This window comes from Stegodyphus dumicola, chromosome 4 (genome assembly GCF_044657685.1).
Source record: "Stegodyphus dumicola isolate Sdum_Otavi_A_Nest chromosome 4, ASM4465768v1".
In the NCBI taxonomy this organism is placed as follows: domain Eukaryota; kingdom Metazoa; phylum Arthropoda; class Arachnida; order Araneae; family Eresidae; genus Stegodyphus; species Stegodyphus dumicola.
The window spans coordinates 201,943,827-201,969,174 of record NC_140771.1 but is presented as its reverse complement, the minus strand read 5'-3'; the positions used below and the strand labels follow the sequence as shown (position 1 = coordinate 201,969,174).

General features: G+C 31.6%; 1 protein-coding gene across 1 annotated transcript in view; it reads left to right on the top strand.

Moving 5' to 3' along the window:
* Window positions 1-25,348, top strand: part of LOC118182601 (lachesin-like) — an 886,001-nt gene that overhangs the window by 585,899 nt on the left and 274,754 nt on the right. Inside the window, exon 3 of the mRNA XM_085815905.1 lies at window positions 13,438-13,645. Coding sequence (XP_085672031.1) covers window positions 13,438-13,645 — 208 coding nt within the window. The remainder of the gene's footprint in view (window positions 1-13,437; window positions 13,646-25,348) is intronic.

Genomic DNA, 25,348 nt, shown 5'->3' with positions numbered 1-25,348 from the left:
CACCCATAAAAGACTTCACATGACTTACGTTATGGTCATCTAGTCGCCATTCTGAAGCCCTAACTTACCAAATAAAACAAGACTAAGGATTTCACCTACATATTTTTTTTTTCAGATTATATACTGTGATGACTGCACATTGAACATCAATAGAATTCAAAAGATATTATCGTATCAGAACGTACAAAATAAATCTATATTGTATATATATATATACGCATGTTAAACTAAAGTAATCTAAAACTGGATAGTCTCATTTAAAAATCTTTTGAATTCTATATAATATCTTTTGAATTCTATTGATGTTCAATGTGCAGTCATCACAGTATATAATCTGAAAAAAAAAATATTTAGGTGAAATCCTTAGTCTTGTTTTATTTGGTAAGTTAGGGCTTCAGAATGGCGACTAGATGACCATAACGTAAGTCATGTGAAGTCTTTTATATATATATATATATATATATGTGTGTGTGTGTGTACACAATACTTATATCGAAGAAAAGTTCATTCCCCCGTGTATGTATAATGAGTTTTGTTTATAAACTGACGTGAGTATTAAGCTAAATTTTGCAAGTAAAACTAACCTGTTTTCCATCTTTTGTATTTGGATAATGTTTATGGTGCATTGTAGTTGTATGGTAAATGTCTAAATATGCAAATATATAATTCATATTCTCTTCTGCTTGCAGTATAGGATAAATATACTTTTTTTAAGTTTCTGGGTGAAATACACAGTTTATAGTTTCTTATTTTTTAGTTAAAAATAGCTCTGGTATTTAAGCACAGAAAAGCAATAATAAATCTCATAATTAGTTAATCCTGAAATCAGTTCTTATCAGCTACTTTTCTAATTATTCTTATTTCATATAATAAAAGTGACAAATTTAATCGAAGCAGACTAAGTAAAACGGTCAAATGCTGTTTCTGGTTGTTCCTGAGTTCGTAATTTATAATTAGCTGAAGTACACCGCGGCGTTTCTCGGGTTTTACGTAAAGAGGCTTCATTTAGGAGGAAGGCGTAGTTTTTTTGAAGACTCAAGTAGATAATGGTTTTCTTTTTATTTTGGTTCAAAATATTGTCAAGTTTGAATAAAACTGTAAAACATTATAGAACTAATATGACGCCAGGTAATGGTTTTAGTAAGACCTAGAACTTGTTTTTACAGTTTTTTTTTTTTTTTTTCCGGAAATGAGCTTTGGGGAAATCACCATTCATTTTGGCCGATTTCTTCATCGGTTTCGAAATATTCGCGAAACACGTATAACGAGGACTTTTAAATTCTGCTGTAAAAGTTCTAAACTGCACTGAAAAATTCCTTACTGCTCTAAAAAGCAAACAAACAATTTTGGGTCACAATTGAAGGCGAGAACATTGTAACGGCAACGCGATTTTAAAATTGAAACTTTTTAGAAATATTAAAATTTACTCTTCTTAAAAACAATTACATATTCTTTCCTTAGCATGGATAATTTCTACTGAAGGGGAACGCTATAACGGCGACGGGAAGACCAGAGCGCAAACTTCTAAAGGGGTCATCACATCTAGCGACGGTCCCTACTAGAAAGGACGTTTCTGAAAAATAAATTTTTGAAAAAAAAAAAAAAAAAAAAAAAAAAAAAAAAAAAAAAAGCAGCTCCGCTGAAAGCGGAATCCCGCCTAACTACGGAAACGATGTACTGGCTACGCGGTATTTTTTGAAACCTCGGCGAAAGTGTTTCGGCTGCAGCTCTGTCGCGAGTAGATCAACCAATCAGACGAAAGTTCTGCTTCTGAAGCGTCACGTGATATCATTATGAGCGATAATCTATCACTGTTTGGAGTTCAAGTCTTTGTAGTAAGTGAAAATGGAAACCTAAGAACGCGGGTTTCGTGGAAATGTTCGGGTTCTTAGAAATGCCCATTTCGAAGTCCATTCCCGAGTAGCGGAAACATATATAATAGGGACTTAAAGGGGATATCATATCTAGTGACACGCGCGGCTAGGCGGGATATTTCCGAGAAACGATATTCTAATAGCACTGGGTTAAACGGGAGGTTTCCGAGAAATGTTCCATCTAGCCGAGGAAGGGATGTCCCGGCTATGAAGAACATTTTGAAACTTTTCGGAAAATGTTTTGTTCGCTGCTGTGTTCCACGTGGAGATAAACCAATCTGACGAAAGTTCTGCTTCTGAAGGATCACGGATAATTTTCAATATGGCGATGGCTGGAACTGTGAGACCCTGAACGGTGGAAATAGATGTCGATTTAATCGAAGAAATACGAAAAAAACCGTACATATACTGCTGTTTTGTTGCAGGATAACTATCTAAGTAATTTTAAAAATATTTATGTATTCATTAAATTTATAATCGAGGAAATTTCAGAGTAAACAGAATTTGATGACGTGTTATTTCTGATGATTTGTTTACAAATTATTCGCTTCCAAAAGTTCGCTAAATTTGTCTTATGCTGATCGTGTGAAAAGAAATGTTATTGTTATATAACAGAATTTGGTTATTAAAATAAGGTGAATATTTTTTAATCTCTTTACATTACTTTTCTGCTAATTACTTTTATTACTTTTAAATCGAAATTGCAAATGCCCTGTATATGGACTTTGTGGGGTGGATTTTCGCAATATTGTGCGGACAGTGACTTCCTCTTGAAAGTTAAGTGTGCCAGACTTCGTCAAGATTGACATAAGAGATTGGATTTGTATGAATTACCGACACATAAGCGAATACACTTACGCTATTTTTATAAAAATATAATTTTAATGTTCTGCTTCTGAAGCAGAAGCTTCTTACAAATATAATTTTAATGAATCTATCTGAAGTAATTTCACGCATCCAGTTACTAATTAATAACAATTGATACAAATCTGCGTTTACATTATTTAAATCGCGTAGTTTGTTAACTAATAACAGAATAAATTTCAAAGAAAACTTTAAAATATTACGCTTTGCTGAAAGACAGAACTCTACGCGTAAAAGGTAAAAATATTTAAATTTGAACAATGGCAACACTTTTTTTTAATCTCTCATTTTGTTGATTAAAATCGAAAGACACGCACTTTGCGAGTAGCAGCACACTTTTTTATACCGTCGAGTTTTATGATTAAATTTGAAAGATAAATAACACGCTTTTACAAAGAGGCAACATAAAACTTTACCAATGACACAAATCCTTACTGAGTTGCACATTATAGATTAAAAATATATTTACCTTCATGCTTGTTTGTACGAAGTAAAGGAAGTATTTTAATCGCGAAATATTTCAGGTGTCATATTTCAACGCAAATATCCATTTTGGCTGCTTTCTATTCTATTCGAATTGTATTTTTGCGCGATATCTGTATGTATGGACAGAATAAAGGACGTTTTTTCAAAAGAGATTGTAAAATGGATTTAAAAACGTTACAGAAGACTTTTTCCGCGTCGTCTGTACGTACGTACGTATGTATCTCGCGTACAAAAACGAAGAAACTCGCAACGTTACAATTTTGCCTATGGGTCTGCTATAACATGTAGCTGTTCAACTCACGTTTCTGTTGCAATTGGCCGCATTAAACGTGTATACATATATAAACCCAATCTGTTACCCAGCTCGGTGAGTTCAGTATTTTAAATTTTATATATTAGTAAACTGTGCATTTTTTCTTCAGAACTGGTTGAATTATGTTGTCCGTATTTTCCGGTTCCGGTTTTTATGCCCTAATTAACCTGCATGGAATAGTTGTAGAATTATCAAGAATTTAGTTTAGTTAGAAGTTGTTTAGATGTTTCTACGACTAACGAGGCCGCCATTTATATTTCATAAATTTGTTTACATTTGAAACTCTTAGTAGAACAGTGAATTAAGTCAGTTTGTGCACCAATTTAAGTGCTTTTTTGCCGAGTGGGACGAAAAGTAAACTTTGAGTTTAGCATACCGTAAAACCTCATTGCTTGTTTTTGTATATAAATTCTAATTTTAATTTCGAAACTTGTCTTTTAACTGTATTTGGTGTTTCATTTTTTTCTGTATTTTACAAGTTTTAATGAAGATTCTTTTGAGTTTTTATGTAATTTTGCCTTGCCGAGAAGTGAGAATTTAAATAATTGAATGAGAAATATATCTCTAATGTAATCGCGGAAATAAGTTTAAATGAAATACATCAAAAATGTGTATAATTTAATAGGCCGTACAAGGGAGATGTTAAGCCGAGTGGTTATATATTTTTTCTTTTTATCTTGGTTTAAGTGATATGTTTTGAAAATGTTTATGATTTCTCTTGTACCTGTGCTCGCGATTAATAAAATACAATGAGAATTGGTATGATGACATATAAAAAGTTGTGTAATACAATGAACGAATGTATGTAGAATACAAGAATCAAATACAAATAACACTTTTATTTCTAGCTTCAAATTCTGCTACGATTGAGTAGTAAATTTTGATTAGATGTAGTTTTAATTTTCTTCTGTGATAATGTTTAAATTAATAAAATCAATATCACGCGTTACTAGAACCCATGCATTTACAATTTAGTAGTTGATAATTCATAATTAGTTAGTTTATAACGTCTGGTATTCTTAGCAAGCATAAACAAACTAGACGTTAACAGATTGTGTAAGGAATCATCTTTAAGTACGATAAAAGGCAGAGAAAGAGTGTAAAGGACCCTTTATTAAGGGGACTCATACACCTTAAAAACCCATAAGATGTTCGAATAGGTGACTGTTGCAAGAATTGGGATAACTTATTTATTTTAAAAGTAGTTACTACCAACTTTTTACAGCTGACTACATAATATAGCTGCTTTCTGAAATAGTGATCAGAAAGTTTGTGTTGCCACAAATATTTTTAAAATTTAATCCGCTTTGGGACAACATTTTTCGTCATGTTTCCAACTTGCGCGCAGAGTTTAAAACATTTTGTCTCATAATTTAATTCTATATTTAATATATAGCTTTTATCTTGGTTACATTTGGAAACTACTGTGAACCTAAAATTCTAAAAATTTCATGTTTAATTTTTATTTTATTTGGAGTTGAGTTTATAAAATGTATTTTATTAACAAAATTTGTAATGTTTTCGTCCATAAAAGTTTTCAATATTAAAATATTCATCAGATTGTTAGTTCAGTTAGAAAATAGTGCCCATATAAAGAATTCCATCCAATTTCAAGTATGTACCATTAGCCATTTTTAATATATCATGCGCGCAACGTGGAAACATGGCGAAATATTTTGTCACAAAGAGGATTAAATTACAAAAATATTTGTGGCAACACAAACTTTCTGGTTACTATTTTCTAAAGCAGTTATATTATGTAGTCAGCTGTAAAAAGTTAAGAGTAATTGCTTTTAAAATAAATAAAATATCTCAATTCTTGCTAGTTCTAGTCGAAGATCATGAGGGGTTTAAGGTGTATGAGTCCCCTTAATTCAATATTATACACAGATGGCAAAGACACGTGCTCATGAAAGCCAATACTTTTGGCTTAGCTGGAAAAGTAACCTAAATAGAATAAAATCAAGTTAACCTAACGGTTTTTCACTGGTTACTTAACATATAGGCAGGCTCGTAAAAGTCGGCGTAAACAAGCATAATGGCTAGAAGCAATCAACGCCACAGAAATCTAATCGCTAGTAAATAAAAGATAACAGCGCAGTGTGCCCTTCAGGAAGGCAGAACACGTTCTAAATCACTTTCCAAAATTTCCCTTCACATACTAATTCTTTCTACCTCATCTGAATACACGCGAGCTTACTCATTCTGGCAAAACATGAGTTGAAAACGAGAGTAATGGGATGTTTCTTCAAATAAACTAACTGAAATAAATCCCCACAACTTGATAATAACTAAGTGAGATAGTTGAAGTATAGTTAGTTAATGATAGCTGATAATTAGCTGATGATTAATGGATACCATTTCATTTATATCTTTAAAATAGAAACAATATAATGAAGATAATTTGAAGCATATTTTTGCGCATTTAATAACAGTATTACAATAAATCTAACAAGCTAATTCTTTAGCGGAAAACATTTTTGAGGACAGGCCTATTTAATGGAAGAAAATATAAAAAACAGTTCATCAGGGATTTATTACCGAACTGCAACATGTGTAATGTTGCATAATACCCTGAATTCATTACAGGATATTTTATATGGGAACTCATGCCAAACCTTACACTGGTCCCCATTAGCCAAATGACAAAAAGGCTAAATAGTGGCAATTTGACCGACTCACGTTCTAATCTCCCTGAATGGATTGGCTGGAAAGAAATGTGGGTGGTTTTTATTTAAAATAAGGTGCATTCGAGAGACTTTGCCTCCATGAAACATGTCTTCTCTTACGGAGATAGCCCTAGAATGATGTTTTATAATCTAAGTAATTCAATCCCAACCATTACGAGAGAAGCAAATCCGTAAGATCGTTTCCTAACTGATCTCAGTAAAACAGATTCAAAATAATTAAGTTACTTTATTTAGCGAAATAAAAGTACTTATATGGATGTAATGTATATCAGAAACAGAGAGTCAGAATTTAAAATTTAGTGTAAGAAATTCATGACAAATTTCAAATGTTGATATTACAGTAATATATATATATATATATATATATTGTTTCACAAGAAAAGGTAAAGTTAAATTAAATTATTAAATTTAAATAATTCTCTCGCCCTGCTTCAAGGAATTGCTGCAAGGAATGAAATTTGAATTTAAAAAATATTCTCTACTCCTATAAAGCTAATATAAAATTAAAATTTAATTAAGAAATTATAATTGCAAAAATAAAAAAAATAAAAATTTATCATTGCTGCGAACTAATTTACAATATCATTTAAATTCTAAGAGTATATGTAAATTAAGTGTACGTATCTAAAACCATGAAAAAATATATTATTCCAAAAAAATATTGCATTAGTGAATAATTGTTGTGCAGGTAGGAGACAGACTTATCAAGGGGAAGTTGCCTCCAAACCTAACTCTTCAATTACTCAATTCGTGTTTCGTCATCCATATAGGCAAGGGTAAAAATAAAATTCAAAACCAAAAGTAAAACCAAATGTTGTGAATTACTAAAAAAGAAATTTAAACTAGTGGAATTTTGAGAAATTAGCAAGAAAATGACTAGAATTAAAATTAATTAAATGTCAGTTAAGAGTAGAAAACCAAAATTTTTAGAAAACCAAAGTAATTTAGAAACACTTGCCTACTGGAAACTCCCCCTACACGAATTATGTATGAAAACCTAAAATTAACTATATACAATCTATCAAAATATAAATAATAATAATAATAATTATAATAATAATTATAATAAAAAGGCTAGTTAATAGCAAGTTTCAATTTAACTTACCTAGAACATATTTGAATTCGTGAGTTGGCCAAGCATTTGCTAAACTAGAGGAAGTTAAGTAGTTTGTTACTTGTTACTGCTAACTGTAGAACTAGAGGACGCTAATACAACGTAGAGTGTAAAGCTGCTACATGGGAGAGCTATTGTAAAAAAACCTGTGCTGTAAACTTTAATAATGTAAAATGCTTGTTTTGCGTGCAAAAATGTTGCTAACTTTGAGGTATTGTTAAAATGTGTAAAAAAGTAAAAATTGTGACCTGTTTGTGAAAATAGATGTTGCAAGCTACTAAAGCTGTAAACATTTTGAAAAAATGTTTTATATATATGCATTTTTTATCTTTTCCTTTCAATATAGAGTAATTTTGCATCTGTAAATATCGAACATTACCTGCATCTTTAAAATTGGTCTTGTAATTATAAAGTAAAAATTAATCCGTATGTTGATATAATATGCTTTATTGATGGAGAGTAAATTTAGAATATTATTGTTGCAATTAAACGGAAGGTAGAGATTTAATGCTTAAATAAGCATAATATAACACATTAAAGCATGAACTTCAACGATATATTTACATATTCCATATGGAACTTTGCATAAAACATTAAAGAATCTTGTAAATTCTAGGGCAGTTTTTGTTGATCGTGAATTATGATTCTAAGTTAAATAACACCGTGTTTCAGGCAGTAACTGTTTGCCCAGCTATCCAGTGCATCTCTCCGCGAAACCTAGAGGACATATTTAAGTATGTCAACACAGACAGTATGTCGGTTCGTCTGGCCACATTCAACCATCACTGCAGCTCCTTTTTAGTTATACAAATTAAGAGAGACATCAACATCAGCACGCTCTCCTGGATGAAAGCGCTAGCTGGGGTGAGTGAAAACGAAGCTGCTGACAGATCAGCCAAGGAGGCATCCTCAGATAGTATTCACAATCGCCAACCAGCACTTTGGCCAAGTTCGTACTTGAAGAAAAACTGAAACACAAGGCGCAAATCAAATGGCAAACAGAAGGCGATGAATGTGATCAAGCCCGCCGCACATACTATTGCATCACACAAGTCGACGACAAAGACAACATCCCTTCCCCCAATTAACAAGGTTTATTACAGGACATGGTCCCTTTCCCGAATATTTTAATAGACACAGCATCAGCAACATTACCTCTGTGGAGAAATTGGTACCCCAGACCATTATGTTATTATCTACCCACTTACCAGAGAACAATATTTTCTAGTAACAATATATAAGCTCTCTTCATGTTTGTAGTAAAACCACGTCATCTGGTAGCAAGGACCGCACAGATTATCGACAAGCTTGCAAAACTCGGATCTGACCTAAGCCTTGTTCTCTAAGTTTGTACAGATTTTTAAAAAAAAATTATTTAACCCTTTTTCGGGGGGGGGTGTATAAAGGAAACAGTGCCTAGAATAAGAACTTAATATTCATTCAGCTTGTTTCTAGAAATTCAACTCTTTGTACTACTGTTGTACTGCACTAATGAATCAACTCTTTGTACTACTACTGTACTGTACTATTGAATGTAGTGCAATATATGTTTGTAATTTTTTTTAAGTCTGTAAAGTGTTGTCTTTATAGAATTTTTTTGTAATGTGTACAGTTATTGTTCTGCTGTAAAGCAATTTTATTATCTGAAATAATGTAAATTATGTGATTATGTACTGAAAGGCTTAATATCTTGCAATATTATTTAATGTTTCACCTAATGCTAGATATGCGGCGACGCGAGACAAAAGTACCTAACCTTTTACTAGAGTGGATGGTGCCTCCGTCACCCGTCAACTGTCAACTGACAACGCTGTAGAAAATACCTTCTGTTCTTACAGTAGGACAAATTATTAAATATCTACCGCATGCTACTTTTTTCGTGTGTCTCTTTAGGACAAAAAAGAAATTAAATTCACAAGCCTCCTTAAAACGCTATACACTTATTTAAAATTACTCTAAATGTCGCATTAATATGGATACTTGCTTAATAGAAGCGCATACGCTTAAATAAAAGCATTCATCTCAGTTATTTTATAACAAACAAACTTATCTTTTCTACATACACCGCTTAACAAGTATTTTACATTTTCTATAAAAAAATATCCACTAATCTCAAAACAATAGCTCTGCTATCTTTTTTAAAGTAATCCTTTTTAGAAAGAAAAACATTTGTCGTAACATTATTACTGCTTTTCAAAGAATGAAAGAATCAATTTTTCTCCTTGGCCTTCCGAACTACCTGAAAGAATTCGATCATATCTTGCGTGTATTTGAATTTACTTCGTTTCACATCTTTAAGAGATCTCGGAAAAACATAATTCAAATCATGTGAAAAATTTGTAACAATTTCTTTTCATTCCAAAATGTTACAAATGCAGTGCCTTATTTGTGGACCAAAAATATCCTAGTCAGATTTTCTACCCATTCTTTTGTAGTTATTTACTTCGCTTTGTTCCATGAGCGTTCAAAATACAGACTTGTACCACATTGTTGCAGCTAATTTACTTATATGCTATTTTGAGGTACTTGACACTTGCTGTAAATATTAACTAAAAGCCTTCAAGGAAAATATTTTACAAGCATCGATCAAATATGAATGAGGCTGGTTTTGAAACAAAATTTGTGTTATTTAATATGAAGCATCTAAATGCTATTTTCTCCCTCCTTACTGGATGGCTTCGTGATATAATGGTAACACACTCGGAGCGTATTCGAGAGGTCCAGGTTCTAGTCCTGGCAAGGGCATTGCTCATTTTTCAAGTGTCCTTCTTCAAAAGTAACCTAATGACACTACAGTGGCGTCCGAACTAAAATATGGCGGATGATGATTCTTCACCTCCAAGATTTGGCGACCGGGTCCCCTAATCCCCATTTGTCCTTTAAAAGGAGGAGTATATGAGGTAGTTTCTCCCTCCTTTCTTCATGCCTTCGTGGTGTAAAGGTAGCACACTCGGTGTGTATTCGAGAGGTTCAGGTTTTAGTCCCACCCAGGGCATTGCTCATTTTTCACGTCTCCAGCATCAAAAAACTAATTATTATAGACTGCAAATTATTTTACTACATGATCTCCACCGTAGATCTTTTAAAACCAAAATTGTAGAATGAATCTGGAAGAATATCTAATCAGTTAAGAGCGGGCGTTTTAACATAATCTTGGGTCTCAAATCATTCTCAAGTACTTCTTTGAAAGTTCTCTTTATATGCAAAGGCAATTTGAATAATGGTTATTTTCAGGTTTATTTTAGTTTAGATTTTAATTAATTAAATTTATGGGTGTACAAGCCACATAACCATTTTCATACACTTCTTGTAGTAAATTATCTGTTCCATTTTTCAGGCTACGGATCATATCCTTTTTAAGATTATTTGAAAGAGATGGAGACATGATCAGCCGATACATATTATGTTCTACGCAAATGTAGAATCCTTCTTAATTAATTGTATATGTAACATTAACTGTGCGTATTATGATTCCAGACGTGATTTCTAGAAAAGATTAAAATTTTCAATAAATATTTATATGCTGAGTCTTAAAATTTTGATTTCCAACAGGCCCATCAATCACATCATTAAAATAACATGAACTTTTGAAATGAATTTTAATCATTTTTATTTCCTTTTTACTTCCATCACTGTCTTTGGAGGCATAAGCAAAGGCAGTGCAGTATTTAAAAATGTAGTTTTAAAATATATTTATGCACGCACGTACAAAGAACATGAAACTGTAAAGGAAATAGGTAATTTATTATCCACTGTGAGCTCCAAAATAACAGTAAAATTACCATACGAAGTAATATTCATATTTTACAGTACTTTAATGCAATTTAAATTTGTTAATACAAAGCAAATTGCTTAGTAACGCTAAGAAGAGTGATTGTTTGTCTGGGATTCAATATGATAATCGAGTACTAGGTTTTATAAATTTTACAAGATGTAAGATATTAAAAAAATATTCTTGAATTTCGTATATTGAACTAAAAAAGTAATATTTAGTTAAGCTAATATCTCCGTTTATATATGCGATGGTACAAAATAAAGTATAATAATTGCTATTTAGACTCGTCTGTAAAATAAACTCGTCTTTTTGTCAACATAAATTTTAAATTATGTATATATATATATATATAAACATATAATTTAATATTATTCTAAGTTTGGATTCAAAATAAAAATGAACGGTTGTCAAAATATACAGCTTTTTTAGAATAAAATAAACTATATATTTTTTACTCTTGGGCATTATCATAGCAAAGTTATCTTATTTTTCTAAATAAAATTTCAGGAAACCAGTTTTATAATAGAAATATTTATGCGGTCTACTTATTTAATGGTTCGAATCCCGGTGAGGGCATTGCTCTTTTTTCATCTCTCCTGGTGCGAAATAGCCTAATGTTTCTACAGTAGCGCCCGAACTGAAAGGTGGTGAATGAGGATTCTCCACCTCCAGAATTTGCCGACTAGGTCCCCTATAATCTCAGTCGCCCTTTAAAAGGGGGGAGTATATAAGGTATTTCTCCAGCCTTCTTAGCATGCCTTCGTGATGTAGTGGTTCCATATGTTTCACTTGATTTTTATTATTGTGGATATTTCACTATCTTTATGTATGGAATTTTACTGCTAGATACATAAACTGTATAACTTATAAAATATTCTGATTTATCTAATTCCCCCCTTTTTTTTTGTTAGTTGATACAAGTTTATTGAATTAAGTTCTTAATCAATCTTTCCAGGAAACTAACATTGTATTTTTCAGTAGATGTTTTAACTATGAATTGAAAAGTAATGTTTGCTAATAAAGCAAAGCCTTTATAATGCTGCCTTTTTGAAAAGAGATGGGAGAAATTTTGCTAGTACTTTAAAAACATTTTTAAAAATTAAACATCTCTGCCTATGCTGCAGAGACATTAGGATTTTTTATAAGCAGGAGATGTGAAAAAATGAGCAATATCCTCGCCGGACGCGAACCACGGACCTCTCGAATACGCGTCGAGCGTGCTGACCACTACACCACGAAGGCATGCTAAGAAGGCGGTAAAAATACCTTAAAAGGTTTTTATAATTAAGCATATAATGAATCATAAGTAAGTATGTAATAAATAATGTATTATATGTAATCAAATAATTGTAATTATTTAATTAGAAATTAAAATAAGCAAACTTCAATTTAAATAACCAAATGTTAATATATTCTTTTTTCTTTTTCTTGTAAGTTAACTTAGGTTTATTAACGTTAATATAAAACAAATGGAATTTTTATTTACTACTTTTACAGCAAAATAGTTTAAATTAAGTTCCCAATAATTGCTAATTAGTAATGACAATTCAGTTGCCTTCATTTTCACCCGAACCTTAAATGTATAATTTAATGCATGTGAGAAGAAATTGAGCAATTCTGCCGTTACAAAGTGACAAAGAAGTTTTACCACATCATATAAATTATAATGGAAGAAACAAATACAAACGTCAAACGTGCACACGCATATACACACAAAACGTATAACCAAAGTATTGAAAATTTAGTTTTAGTCAGTTTAGAATGAATAACTAGCCACCTGAGTACAGAGAGTTAATAAAACTGTATTTATACAGTGTAGTAATCTAAGATTAGTATTTTCTTTACTATTAAATACCATTAAATTTTCCTCTTCCGTATTTATTTTTATTTATATTATTTGAAATGTAACCAAGTGGTCCAAATTAACAGAAAACTGCAAATAAGTAATTCGAAATATATAAATAATGGCCCAATGGTTTCTCACTGAAATGCTGAGAAAAGCGTGGCACATTAATTTATATTCTTCACTTATTTATTCCCCACCAAACAATTTTAATACACTTCAAGCTTACGAAATTAATATTAGCATTACAGTACTTAATATTCAGTATCATAATCTCAGTTTTATGAAAATGGCTTAAGAACGCCTTTAACTAATTACATGTAAACATATTTAAAAGAAGTATTTCGGTCAAACAGATTGCGTTTTTTTTTATTGACCCCTTAGAGACACAACGGAAAGGGAAAAAAAAGAAAAAAAAAAAAAACTTTACTAATGCTTCTAAATTTTGTTTAATTACCTTTTTTTTTTTTCTTTCCAGGTAGCATGGCTGAGACTCGAAACACAGAGCCTATTAACTATTCAAAAGCATCTAGTGTTAAAAAACCAGCGCTTTACAGTACATAATCCAGACTATAGGCATTGGAATCTACACATACATGACGTACAAGAATCTGATAGGGGAGGTTACATGTGCCAAGTCAATACTTCACCAATGAAGAGCCTTGTCGGTTTCTTGGACGTTGTGGGTAAGCAGTTTTTATTTCTTCTTTAAGGTGGTAGCTAGTTAGCAGAAGATTGTGATTATAATTATATAGACATTTAAGCTTATAAGGACAAGATAGGCCCAATTATGTTGTCGAACTGAAATCGCCGTTCATTGAGATATTAGGAGAATTCAAAAATGCAGTGTAGTAAGCGTAGCTTTTTATCAGAGAGTCAAGTATTTAGGTGTTTACTCTACTGCAAATAAGAAAATATAATTTTTCTTTTATCTATAAGTAAAATTTGTCTATTTCCCCAAACATAACACTTTATCTCATTTTTATGTTTTCTTAGCAAATTAAGGGATTTTGTTTATATGAATTAAGCAATATCTTCCTTCAATTAAAATTGCTTCTTTCATTTTATATATAACGTATAAAAGCGTTTACGTAAATAACGTAATGCACGCAACAACTCAACTGTGAAAGTATTATACTGAAATATAATATTAATGAAAAAATTTTTATTTACCCAACATTCAAATAGTATTTATCTCTCCTCTAAGATTCCTAAAAGTAAGCAAATAATCTTTTCATTAAAGAAACTAAATATAAAAATGGACATGCTGATGAAAAAATATTAAAAAATTAATAATGGGATAGAAAAACGATTAAAAACACTTTCTGTCATATAATTGTGGTAATTTTATTTATTTTTCATATTTTAAATTAAACGGTGTACTTATTTTCATTTGAGTAAAATTATAATTCTTTCAATTCAAGTTAACTAAAAAGATTTAATGTCTTTATTAATACAATATTATTTATAATTCAATTAAAAATTTGGAGAATTAAAAAAAAAAAAAAAAAAAAAAAAACTATGCTACTTATACTAAATTTTATTTTAATGCAAAAAAGTAAAATCGCTCGCATTTGAAAAATATTTCCCAAAATGGTCTTATGTCATTTCGATATATGTCATCTAATAATTTGTCAACCTTTGCAAAAACAGCAGACAACTGTTCAGTAATCTATTACCTCTACCCTTACCAACATATGACAGTCAACTACAGCCAACAGCATCGGCCATGCGGCTGCGTAGATCATATCTTAATTTTTTAAATTAGAAAACTTGTTGCAAAAGGTTGCACCGAACGCGATACATCATGTGTCAAAACTCTCCTTTTATAAAACGACAATATCACTTCTTAATTATAGCTATATAATTATCACGATCAGTGGTTGTTATTGTTGCTTGTGCTCACTTGTGTGACGTAGTCAGCCCAAGCCCACGAAATTCCTCGTGGTAAGGAACGCAAGATTACGCCTGTCGTTGGCAACAGCCTTGAGCGCCTTACAGGTGACAGTACGATTTGGCTCAGTTCTGTTCCGGGGGGACGAGTCCGAAGGTTTCCCACCCCTTTCTCATTCCACCAAACCACACAATAGGTCTTTTGGCTCGCCGCATAATTAGAGTGCCACCATTCCGCACCGACACTATACATTTACAAACACCCAAGCTTTCTCCGGGATTCGAACCCGGGCCCGTCGGTAGGGCAGTCACTGACGCTAACAACTATACCAGTTGGGCGGCACGATCAGTGGTAGTCATACGGATTGTTTGATTTGTGTCTGTTATATTCTTCCCTGTACTTTTAGTCTTATATTTTGAGAGTTCTAACAGTTGCATATCACATTTTCTTTTTAGGTTTGTCGTTCCAAAGCATCTTTTTTGTTGAGCTTTTGCAAAAAAAAATTCTCAAGAAAGGGTTGCCATTCCAACGTTCTGCGTTTTTAGTATTTCCATTACATTCCGTTGAAACTGAGTATGTTGTTATTAAGCACTTTGCTAAAGAAATATATTTTATTGCCATCCGCATTTTGGAAATTAATTGTCAAATGCAATAAAGTTAGATGAAACCCCATGCAGTTAATCTTCATTCCAACATTAGCTCTGATATAACTTAGGAATGTACGGTTAGATTAAGATCAGACACTAAGAAGAAGCATTCAAACACAGCTTATGAAAATCTACTTTTCAAAAACTGTGAAATACACTGATAACAGTTAAAGTTGCAACACCATAAAGGATTAAGACACAATAATACGCCGAATAAGTACTAATTCAGAAGTCAAACAAGAAAAATCAGCGTTATATTTACAAAATTTTCACAGGACTAGTATCGATGGTTTTACCGAACCACCATCCTCAGCTGCAAAACCGCAAATGAACAAGATAGGAAAAAAACAAGATAGGTTTGAAAAAAGATTAAATAAATTTGGGATCATTCAAGTGAAAAGGAAAATGATTGTCTTGTCGGTAATTAATTGCAAACATGCCACTGTGTGCTCAGAGCTACATTATACGTAAGAAAGTTTGATTACAATGTTATGCATATACATTGGTTTACATATTGCTTTCACATTTAAAATGTGGTAAATCTAAACAAGTGCGAAAATGGAAAAAAAAAAATTGGAAAGGGAACAAAGGCAGGATTTGCTCCATAACGTGCTAAGTACGATCGATTAAGATCGTATTTAGTCTTAATAAAAAAATCAATGTAATATAATGAATTTTACGAGGGAAAAATTGCTTGTGTCCTTTAAAAATAATGAGATACTTAAAAGCATTTAAATAATGTATTTAAATTAATTTTTTCTTTAATTTCTTGTTTAGAAACTTATTTGTAAAAACGAGTTTTGAGTGGTTAATATTTATTGCAGATTCATTTATCATAATTACACGTTAATAGTTCAGTCGTATTTTCAAAATACTTAGGAAACAATCCAAGTAATGAACATGCTTCCTAATGAGGTTTTTCTCATTTGGAGATTTCTTTTGTATTTACTCTCCTGTAAAATAAGAATTTTTTGCTTAATATTGCAGAAGATTTTTTTTTTAATTTAAAGTAGTCAGCGTGATTAAAATACATAACAAACAAATAAAAGGAAGTGTAGGAGATGTGCTATTTCTTTGTTGAAAATATATTTTCAAACAATCTAATAGAATTAATATTTTAATTTTATCAATATATTGTACATGCATTAAAACCGTATGGCATATGCATAAATAAACCTTTACAACGGTCTCATATCTGATGGGCCCATTATTATATCATATATCGCCTTTTTGTGTGTTATATTAGCAACATTCTTACATTTTAATATCAGGGTCATATTTTTCCTTTATACATTAAAGGACTAAGATCAATGTAGCTTTTAAAAATACTATTAATTTTAGTTGTATATTAAACTTTGAATAAAGTATTGTTACCTGTTAAGGAGCTACCCCCACTTCATCATTGTATACATTTACATAATCCCCACTTCATCATTGTATACCATCATTGTACTTTCATCGTGTTGTCATTATTGTCTGATATCATTGACTACATATTTTTGGAACCATTCCAATAATATGTAGTCAATGATCGTTAAAAAAATCCAAGAATTTGTATTATTTTATAAAAAAAACTGAAACCTTGTAACAGGTCTCATAATAATTTCTATTTATAGGCTAATAATGTTTTAAGTTTAGAGAAAAAATTGCAATATAGATACTTTTTATTATAATCTAACATCTCCAAAATGTTTCCATCAAAATTTTCAAAAATTCAACAAATAGACTAGAAGAGAAACACGCTAATGTGACAATCAAAATCGTAAAAAACAACCTTATATTTAGCGTAGGTATAATGAAACACTCAATCGATTTCGAGGGCAGCTAAAGGTCCCTCCTCATCAGGAGAAAGAAATACATAGAAAGAAGAAAATAGGAATCACAGAAACACGTGGTGCTTATCAGCACTGCACGTGGTTATAACTAGATTTTTAATCAGAGTTGCACTGGCCGCCTACTTTTACTGAGCCAGGCTGTCTGATCAAGTATAAAGAAATATTAGCGAAGTTAAAATAGGGAGCGAGGGGCATAAGATGACATAAGATGAATCTTATGTCAAAAAAGGGGAAATTAACAAGTCTTCAATAGCGTATCATAGCTGGACTTTTAACCATAATTTTGATTTTGGGTCTGCAAAAATCATCCAAAAGGCTTCTTCCATAGGCGAATTGGATTTTCTTGAGGCTTTTCACATTCACAAAGATTTAGAAAGTTTAGTTAATGATTTGAAGTCCAATCCAGTCCTTCCTAATGCCTTTAAAATTCTACTGTCTTAATTCAATTATTTTTGCCGATAGATGGCGTTACCTCCTCGCACTTGGTACTACCAGAGGGTATAAAAATCCGTTCAGTGGTTGCTTTCCATTATTTGAAGTTCAGATTTTGAGCGTAATGTGCATTTGCCCCTCGCTCCCTATTTTAACTTCGCTAATATTTCTTTATACTTGATCAGACAGCCTGGCTCAGTAAAAGTAGGCGGCCAGTGCAACTCTGATTAAAAATCTAGTTATAACCACGTGCAGTGCTGATAAGCACCACGTGTTTCTGTGATTCCTATTTTCTTCTTTCTATGTATTTCTTTCTCCTGATGAGGAGGGACCTTTAGCTGCCCTCGAAATCGATTGAGTGTTTCATTATACCTACGCTAAATATAAGGTTGTTTTTTTACGATTTTGAATTCAACAAATGTTTAAAAAATTAATAAATAGCTTTCAAAATTGCAGCCTCATCTTGGTATGTTGTCTCTACTTTAAAGTATAAGATAACTGTAAAATGAAGAGTTGCGATTAATCTACATTCTTAGTTTGTTAATTTATTCCTCTTCAGGAAATGACATTATCGAATATAAAATCATATATTATAAATAATCTGTCAAAATTGCTTTGATAAATTATAGAGAAAAAAGCAAACAGTGGTCGTATCTGCACAAAAAGACTTATGTACTTATAAAAACTTAATTATTCAAGGCGCAATTGTGCGCTCATTTTACAGTGACAATATTTTTTTTTATTTTGCTATGATACGAAATCCCTTTATGGGTAACAGTATATAGCCTTATTCAAAACATGTATGGTAAATAATGGAAAACCCAACTTCTGCGTTTATTTCTTTGATTGCACAATCTTGATTAATTGGTATGCCGATGTTTTAACATAATCCCCACTTCATCATTGTATACCATCATTGTCTATATACTTTCATCGTGTTGTCATTATTGTCTGATATTATTGACTACATATTTTTGGAACCATTCCAATATAAATACTTTCACATTGGAAGCGTTCCTTCACACTTTGCTACAGGTGCTAGTGCTTATTGAATCTTGTCAACGGAAATGAATTGGAGAAAAGCTTCCATAAAATGATAAACCCTTCGCTTGAGCTCACAGTATGTGATTGTTGTTTGTACAGCATATTCATAAGTGCAGCTAATCTGAGAGTAAGAATTTAAATCTAGCGGATACAATACAACGCTAAAAATTGTGGCCCCATATTCGGCTGGCTGTGTTAAGTTAGGCTCCGAAAATTAATAAATGTTGTAACAATGTTGGCAAATACGCTGGTAACATCTTAATATCAATTTGTTCAATATTATTTATTCACCAGTTACCGCAAATGGTGAATAATACATTTACTATAACAAATATAATGAGTCTTTTTTTTTAATCAGACTCAGCCTATATTTCCCTTTATTCCAAATGAGATAAATTATTACAAAGAATGAAGAAATATTTTCGAACAAATCAATAAAAAAATTAAAAATATAATTAAACATCGTCAAAAGCATAAACTCGAAGATAATAAATAGTTTGATTTCCAAATTATGTTATTCAATTAAAATAAAAAAACTGTTTCTTATTTTTCTTCTTTCTTCCTCATACAGTTATAGTTGTAGTCTCTTGCCAGCTATGACTCTGCAATAAAATCTTTCATCGTGTCCTTCAACACTAATTAATTTTTCCCACTACTTTTTTCCATTTTTTCCCCATCTTTAAATTCAGCTAATTAACATAGTTTGTTTTTCTTATACTTTATTGACGTTTTTACATTTTGTATTGGTTTTCTGATCCTTTAACAGATATTAAAGTTATAATTCTTTTAAACTTCGTTACTATTATTGTATCGATGAATAAGAACTGAATAATTTCTTTTAAATAACCAAATAGTTTTCATTATACTCTTCAAATATTTCCTAATTAATTCTTCAATAACATACTCATTCTACACGAACATGCTCAAGATTTATTTCGTGATATTAGGGGAATATAATGCGGAAGTCACAAGAATAACACGTACTGAGAATTGCAGTTGTAATAATGACTTGAAGAGTTTTAAATACTTAAAACAGGGCATAAAGTTAAAACTTTTAACATAAATTTGTTTTCATCCTGGCATAATTGTACAAGTTAAATATTTGAGCATCACACAAATTTATTAAATGCATGACAAAGCAAAGCTAATTGTATGGAATTTACTGATATGTGTATGCTGAAATCACATAAGTAAACAAAAAATATTCCCACGTGTTTTCCCTTAATTTAAGCGACGCGAAAATCAAGAAGAAAATAGACACAGTCATAACGCTGTGACAGTATACTTCTGTTTTAGCCAGAACGGCATACGGGCAATTCAGTTAATTTTTGCGTTTATGACTTCACCAGCTCAATGACGGTAAAATTTTGCAGAATTATTTTAACAAGAGAATAGCTAGATTAGGCTAAGTTATTTTAGTATTGCAAAACCACGGAGGTAATTTCCTAAGAGGAGGGACGCTTCCGGGAAGGACTTTCTGAGGGAAACTGGCTTGTATTCATGTTTTTGCATGGGAAAAATCATGGATGGAGAAAATCTCAAAAACTAACCGTGCTGTCCGAGTTCGAAACAGAGCAGGTCGAACTACCAGTATTCAGTGGTCTTTGATGCACGACGACTTTGTTCATTAATAATGAATGGACTGTTAACTCTATCTCTACGAAGTTCCAGAGTAACTGTAACAAGAAAAGAAAAGTCCACGAAAGAGCGAAATCTTTAATCATTGCTTTACTTAAGTCTAAGAAGGCCAAGGTGTAGAAAAATTGGTTAAATAAATATGCAGAAAAAAAGTAGTTGCGTTTCAAAATATGAAGCTAAATCAAATTATTTTTTCTCATGGAAAGCGAATAAAAGTAAATGTTTAAAAATTTACTTTTCTTGCTAAATCAAGAAACCAAAATAATCCCTGTAATTAAAATTAAGAATTGAAAATAAGAAAAATACGATGATCCTCGCATAACAAATATGCGTGCAGTTAAAAATTGCAACCTGAACTCGATTTTGTATTATCAATCCTATGCGAGTGGGGTCACTTGTTATTAACACACTGAAAGCTGAACAAAATTTGATTTACTTTGTGTTGATATGGCACCTGAATTCAGAAACCGAATCTAAATAATAAAAATCAACAGAAAGTGTAATGGTGGTGTAAACAAAATTCTCAATTTTTCATTCTTTCTAAAGAATTTCAAGTCCTTCAGCAGGAGTAGGAAAAACTCAAAGGGAAGTTAGTTAGATAGAAGGATACGAACGGTCTTGAGAAAATAAATTATATAGAAAAAAAGAAAAGAAAAGAAAAAATAAAATCTGAAAGCTTTCAGATTTTACATTACTCCCAAAGGAACGCTTTTTAACATGTGTTACCTTTGTGTGTCATGTTCTTCGCACTTAATCCATAAAATTCAGTTCAACATCAATATCGCAAAATAATTTTTAAATTAACATATCTTTAAAATTTCCAATACACAGTCGCGCGCGCTGGAGATAAAAAAAATGTTTTTATTTTCGTACAGTGTTGCAATTTCTCGCTTTGAAATCGTTGAGTTTGTAAATCGTAAATTCGTTAAAGTTTGACAAAATATGGAATAGATACTGAAACAAATTCCAAATTTGGGCTTCCAGATGCCCATGTCCGGGTGGAAATGTACGTTATTCAAAATTTGATGGCTCTAGGAACCATAGTTTTATCGCAGTGCGAGAGACATACATACATTTACGCAGATTCTTCGTTATTTACTTTCTTTAAATATGTATAATACAAGGCTATAATATTTGGAGGCAACTATTTGAAAAGTGAATCAACGTTTATAGTGAATCGACGCAAAACACCAAAACGAAATTAATTGTCCTTCTGGGCAAATTGCCCCTTTGGACTAAAAAGAACACAAACAGTCCACGACTATATCAATAAATATCGAAGATGCGGATAAAATGTATTCACAGTTACAAACTTTTTAGCAGAGCGGAATGAGCGTGCTATTGCTGACATTTGTCTCGTGGCGCAATCTATTTGGGAGGTTGGAAAGCGTGATGCCAGTAAGGATATTAAAGGAACTTGAGATTCGAACTGAAGTCAGAAGTTATGTAGCGTACTGCCAAAGCAAAAGTGTACTTGTACATTCGCTGCCAATATTTTAATCTCTTTTCTCGAGCGAATAATGAATAATCATAGAGTGATCTCCAACTCAAATTCCAACGATTTTTAGCAAAAGGTTTTAACAATGGTTATTCCAAACATCTGAAATTTGGCTAATTATTTCAAGTCTTCATCTGAAGTGAATTTTGCGCATATGAAATCAGAGCACATAGGATAGAGGAAAATTTTAAAATAGTTCATTATAAATTTGCGATAAAGGTTGCATTTAATTGCGAAATAAATTTGCGACTACAAATGACGCTTAGAGATAAAATATGTCGCTTAAAAACAAATAAAGCACTTTATATTGCAATATCTGATCTATTTTTAAATTTATATAAAGGTAAAATCGAAAACGCCATGTGCATCAACACTTTACGCTCTATCGGAATTCTACAGATAAGACGTTTTTAAATATTTTGTGATTTTGCTGTTGAATTTTATGTGGCATAACTGCAAAAAAGTTCATTTTTAATAATTAAAGAAACAAACTGTTAAAAAAATCTGAAAGGTTTCAGATTCTAAATTACGTCCAAAGTGGTGTTTTTTTAACATTTTGTATGTTACATTTATTTATTAAATAACATGTTCTTCGCACTTAAACCATAAAATTTAATGCAACAGCAATATCACAAAATTCCGCACGCTAGAAATAAAAATGCTTTTTTTTTCCCACTCTGTACAGCGTTGCCATTGCTCGCTTTGAAATCCTTAATTCCAAATTTGGGCTTCCAGATGCCCACATTCGCAGGAGGATTACGTTATTCAAAATTTGATAGCTCTAGGTATCGTTGTTTTATCGCAATGCGAGAAACATACATAGATTTATACAGATTCTTCATTATTTAATTTCTTTAATACAGGACTGTAATATTTGGTGGCAACAATTTGAAAAGTGAAACAACGCTTGCAGTGAATCAATGCAAAATGCCAAAATGAAATTAATAGTCCTTCTGGGCAAATTGTCCCTTTGGATTAATAATACTAAAAACAAAAGTTATGATTTCTTAATATTATTAGCCTCATCTTCTAAAAAAACTGAAACTCATCTTCTAAGAAAACTGAAACCTTAGTATGCTAAACTGGCCAAAGATTAAAAAAAGTAATGACAGCACATAAAACTGTATCGAGAATTCTAAACATATGCTGATTAAAAAAAAATGTTTGATTTTATTGTTAATTTTATTCAGCGTAAGTACGAAAAATGTGATATTTAATGATAAATTTAAAAAGAAAAACAGTCGTGTTAACTGGAGTGTGTCTAAGAGTACTATGGTAAACTGCGACCTAAGAGCATACATAGACTTTACAAACACACTTATACTCTGAAACCTTTCAGGTTCTATTATTATTATTATTATTATTTTCCTAATATTTTAGAAGATGTATAGAATTCGCCAATATTTTTCTCTGTTTTATAAAATATAACATAAATATGGCTTCGCTCGAATCAGACAACAGAAACTTAAAAAGCTGTGCTTGAATTTCATGGCCGCTTTTAGAGGTACGTAGGAAAACCATTATGCATATGTATAATGTGAAATTACGTAAATATTATGTAAAATGCTAAGTATTAATTAAAGTAATAATTAAATAAAAATTAAGTAAAATGGTATAGGAACATTTTTGAATTAATTTTGAGAAATTTACAGAAGACCAAAAGCTACTTTTAATGCATACGAAAACGTGCTTTTCTTAAACTACATCTCTGCTTTCTTAATATGTGTATCTAAACACACAAATAATGAAAATCAGACCGAAAGTAAAGAAAAGCATGCTCTTCTCGTTGATGTTTCCTTAATCCTCCCGTTAAACAGCATGGACCACCGTGCCTGTTGATGGCCACGCATCAGTAAGTACTGAAGCTCCCAGTCGCATCCCAGCTTTGGTAAAAACTAGTTAAGCTCCAAAATGAGAAGGTCACTAGATAATTTATGTGGTGTGAAACGACTATGTCATCCCATGACTATCCACGTAAATATAGAAATCAAATATCAAAAGTCAAATCAGAACTTTATTAGCCACTTCTTGTGGATTTTTCAACATTTGTAATAGTAACATAAACTAAACTGCATCTTTTACAATACTTGCAATGTGGGTGACTGGATGCTGGAGATTCGATTACTTTCAACGATAGTCTAAATCTCTAGTCTACAGCACTTCAATTGGATCTGATATAATTAACTCCATAAACGGCTTACAAAGCACTGATAATACCTGTGAGTATCTCCATTACAATTCCTTCAGGCGATTACGCAGGAATAATGGCGGCCACTCTGGGCAAACTCCATTAAACTGACTATTAATATAAACATGACCATTTAAACTATGCCACTTTTCTGAGCGAGTACCTGATGATCCAAGAAGAAATAGAACTAAATTTACCTTAAAATTAGCTATTAGTGAATTTAGGAATGATTATCACAACGCACTTTTTTTTTTTTTTTTGTACTACCAGCCTATCAATATGACTTTCGAACCCATGGGTTTTTAGTGCTCATGCTTCTCAGAAATTTTAAAATATCAAATGATTTTACCTAATTAGATTTTCAATTTGAATATTTCGCTTTAGGAGCAGAATCCCCTGATTACCATATAGACCGAGTCTCGAATAAACGTATTATTGCAGATGAGAAGTTAATATTTATCGCAAGAGAAGCTCAAATATACTATACGTTTTTCTGTAAATATTACTTAAATCTGTATAATAGTGAACATTAGTAATGGCCGTCGCCTTCCGGAAAAAAAAAAGAAGTAAAATCCTCATCTTGTGTTTGTGAAGTACGAAAAATTCTTCATCTGCAACTCGTTTTGTACTAAGAATTCGAATAATCAATTTATCTGAATAAACGTGAACAATCGTCCAATGAAACAGTTACACAAAAAAGTAATACTAATGTATCCAGTTTTCTGATGTACATGCGGATATATCCCACAGAAAATTCAGAGTTCGACAAAAGAAATTGCTGTCCGTATATTTAAACAAATGATGTTTCAAACTTGTTTATTCAACTAAGCTCTATTCTTCCAAGAAAGGATCAGCGACATTCATTTGCAAAAGAGTTTCTGAATATATTATCGAAGAATTTTCTCCGGTGAGGAGGAAAATAATGATTATTTATATATCTGAAAACAGTTCTCTGGTTATTGATGCTTCATAGTTCCCTTAACTGTTCTTGTAAGTGTTAAGTTTCTTTCTCTGTTGTATCATCAATACCACTGAAGGGTAGGACAAGCTTACTTATTCATGCACCGATTCACTCAAATTGTGAAAATTTCGGAATAACGAAATTACTTTTCAAACATTTTCTGCTGACGTAGAGCTCCATTGCATAATAAATTTATTTTTATTTTTCACAATAGAAATCTTGCTAGCACATAAAAGGTTTTTATTAATTGTT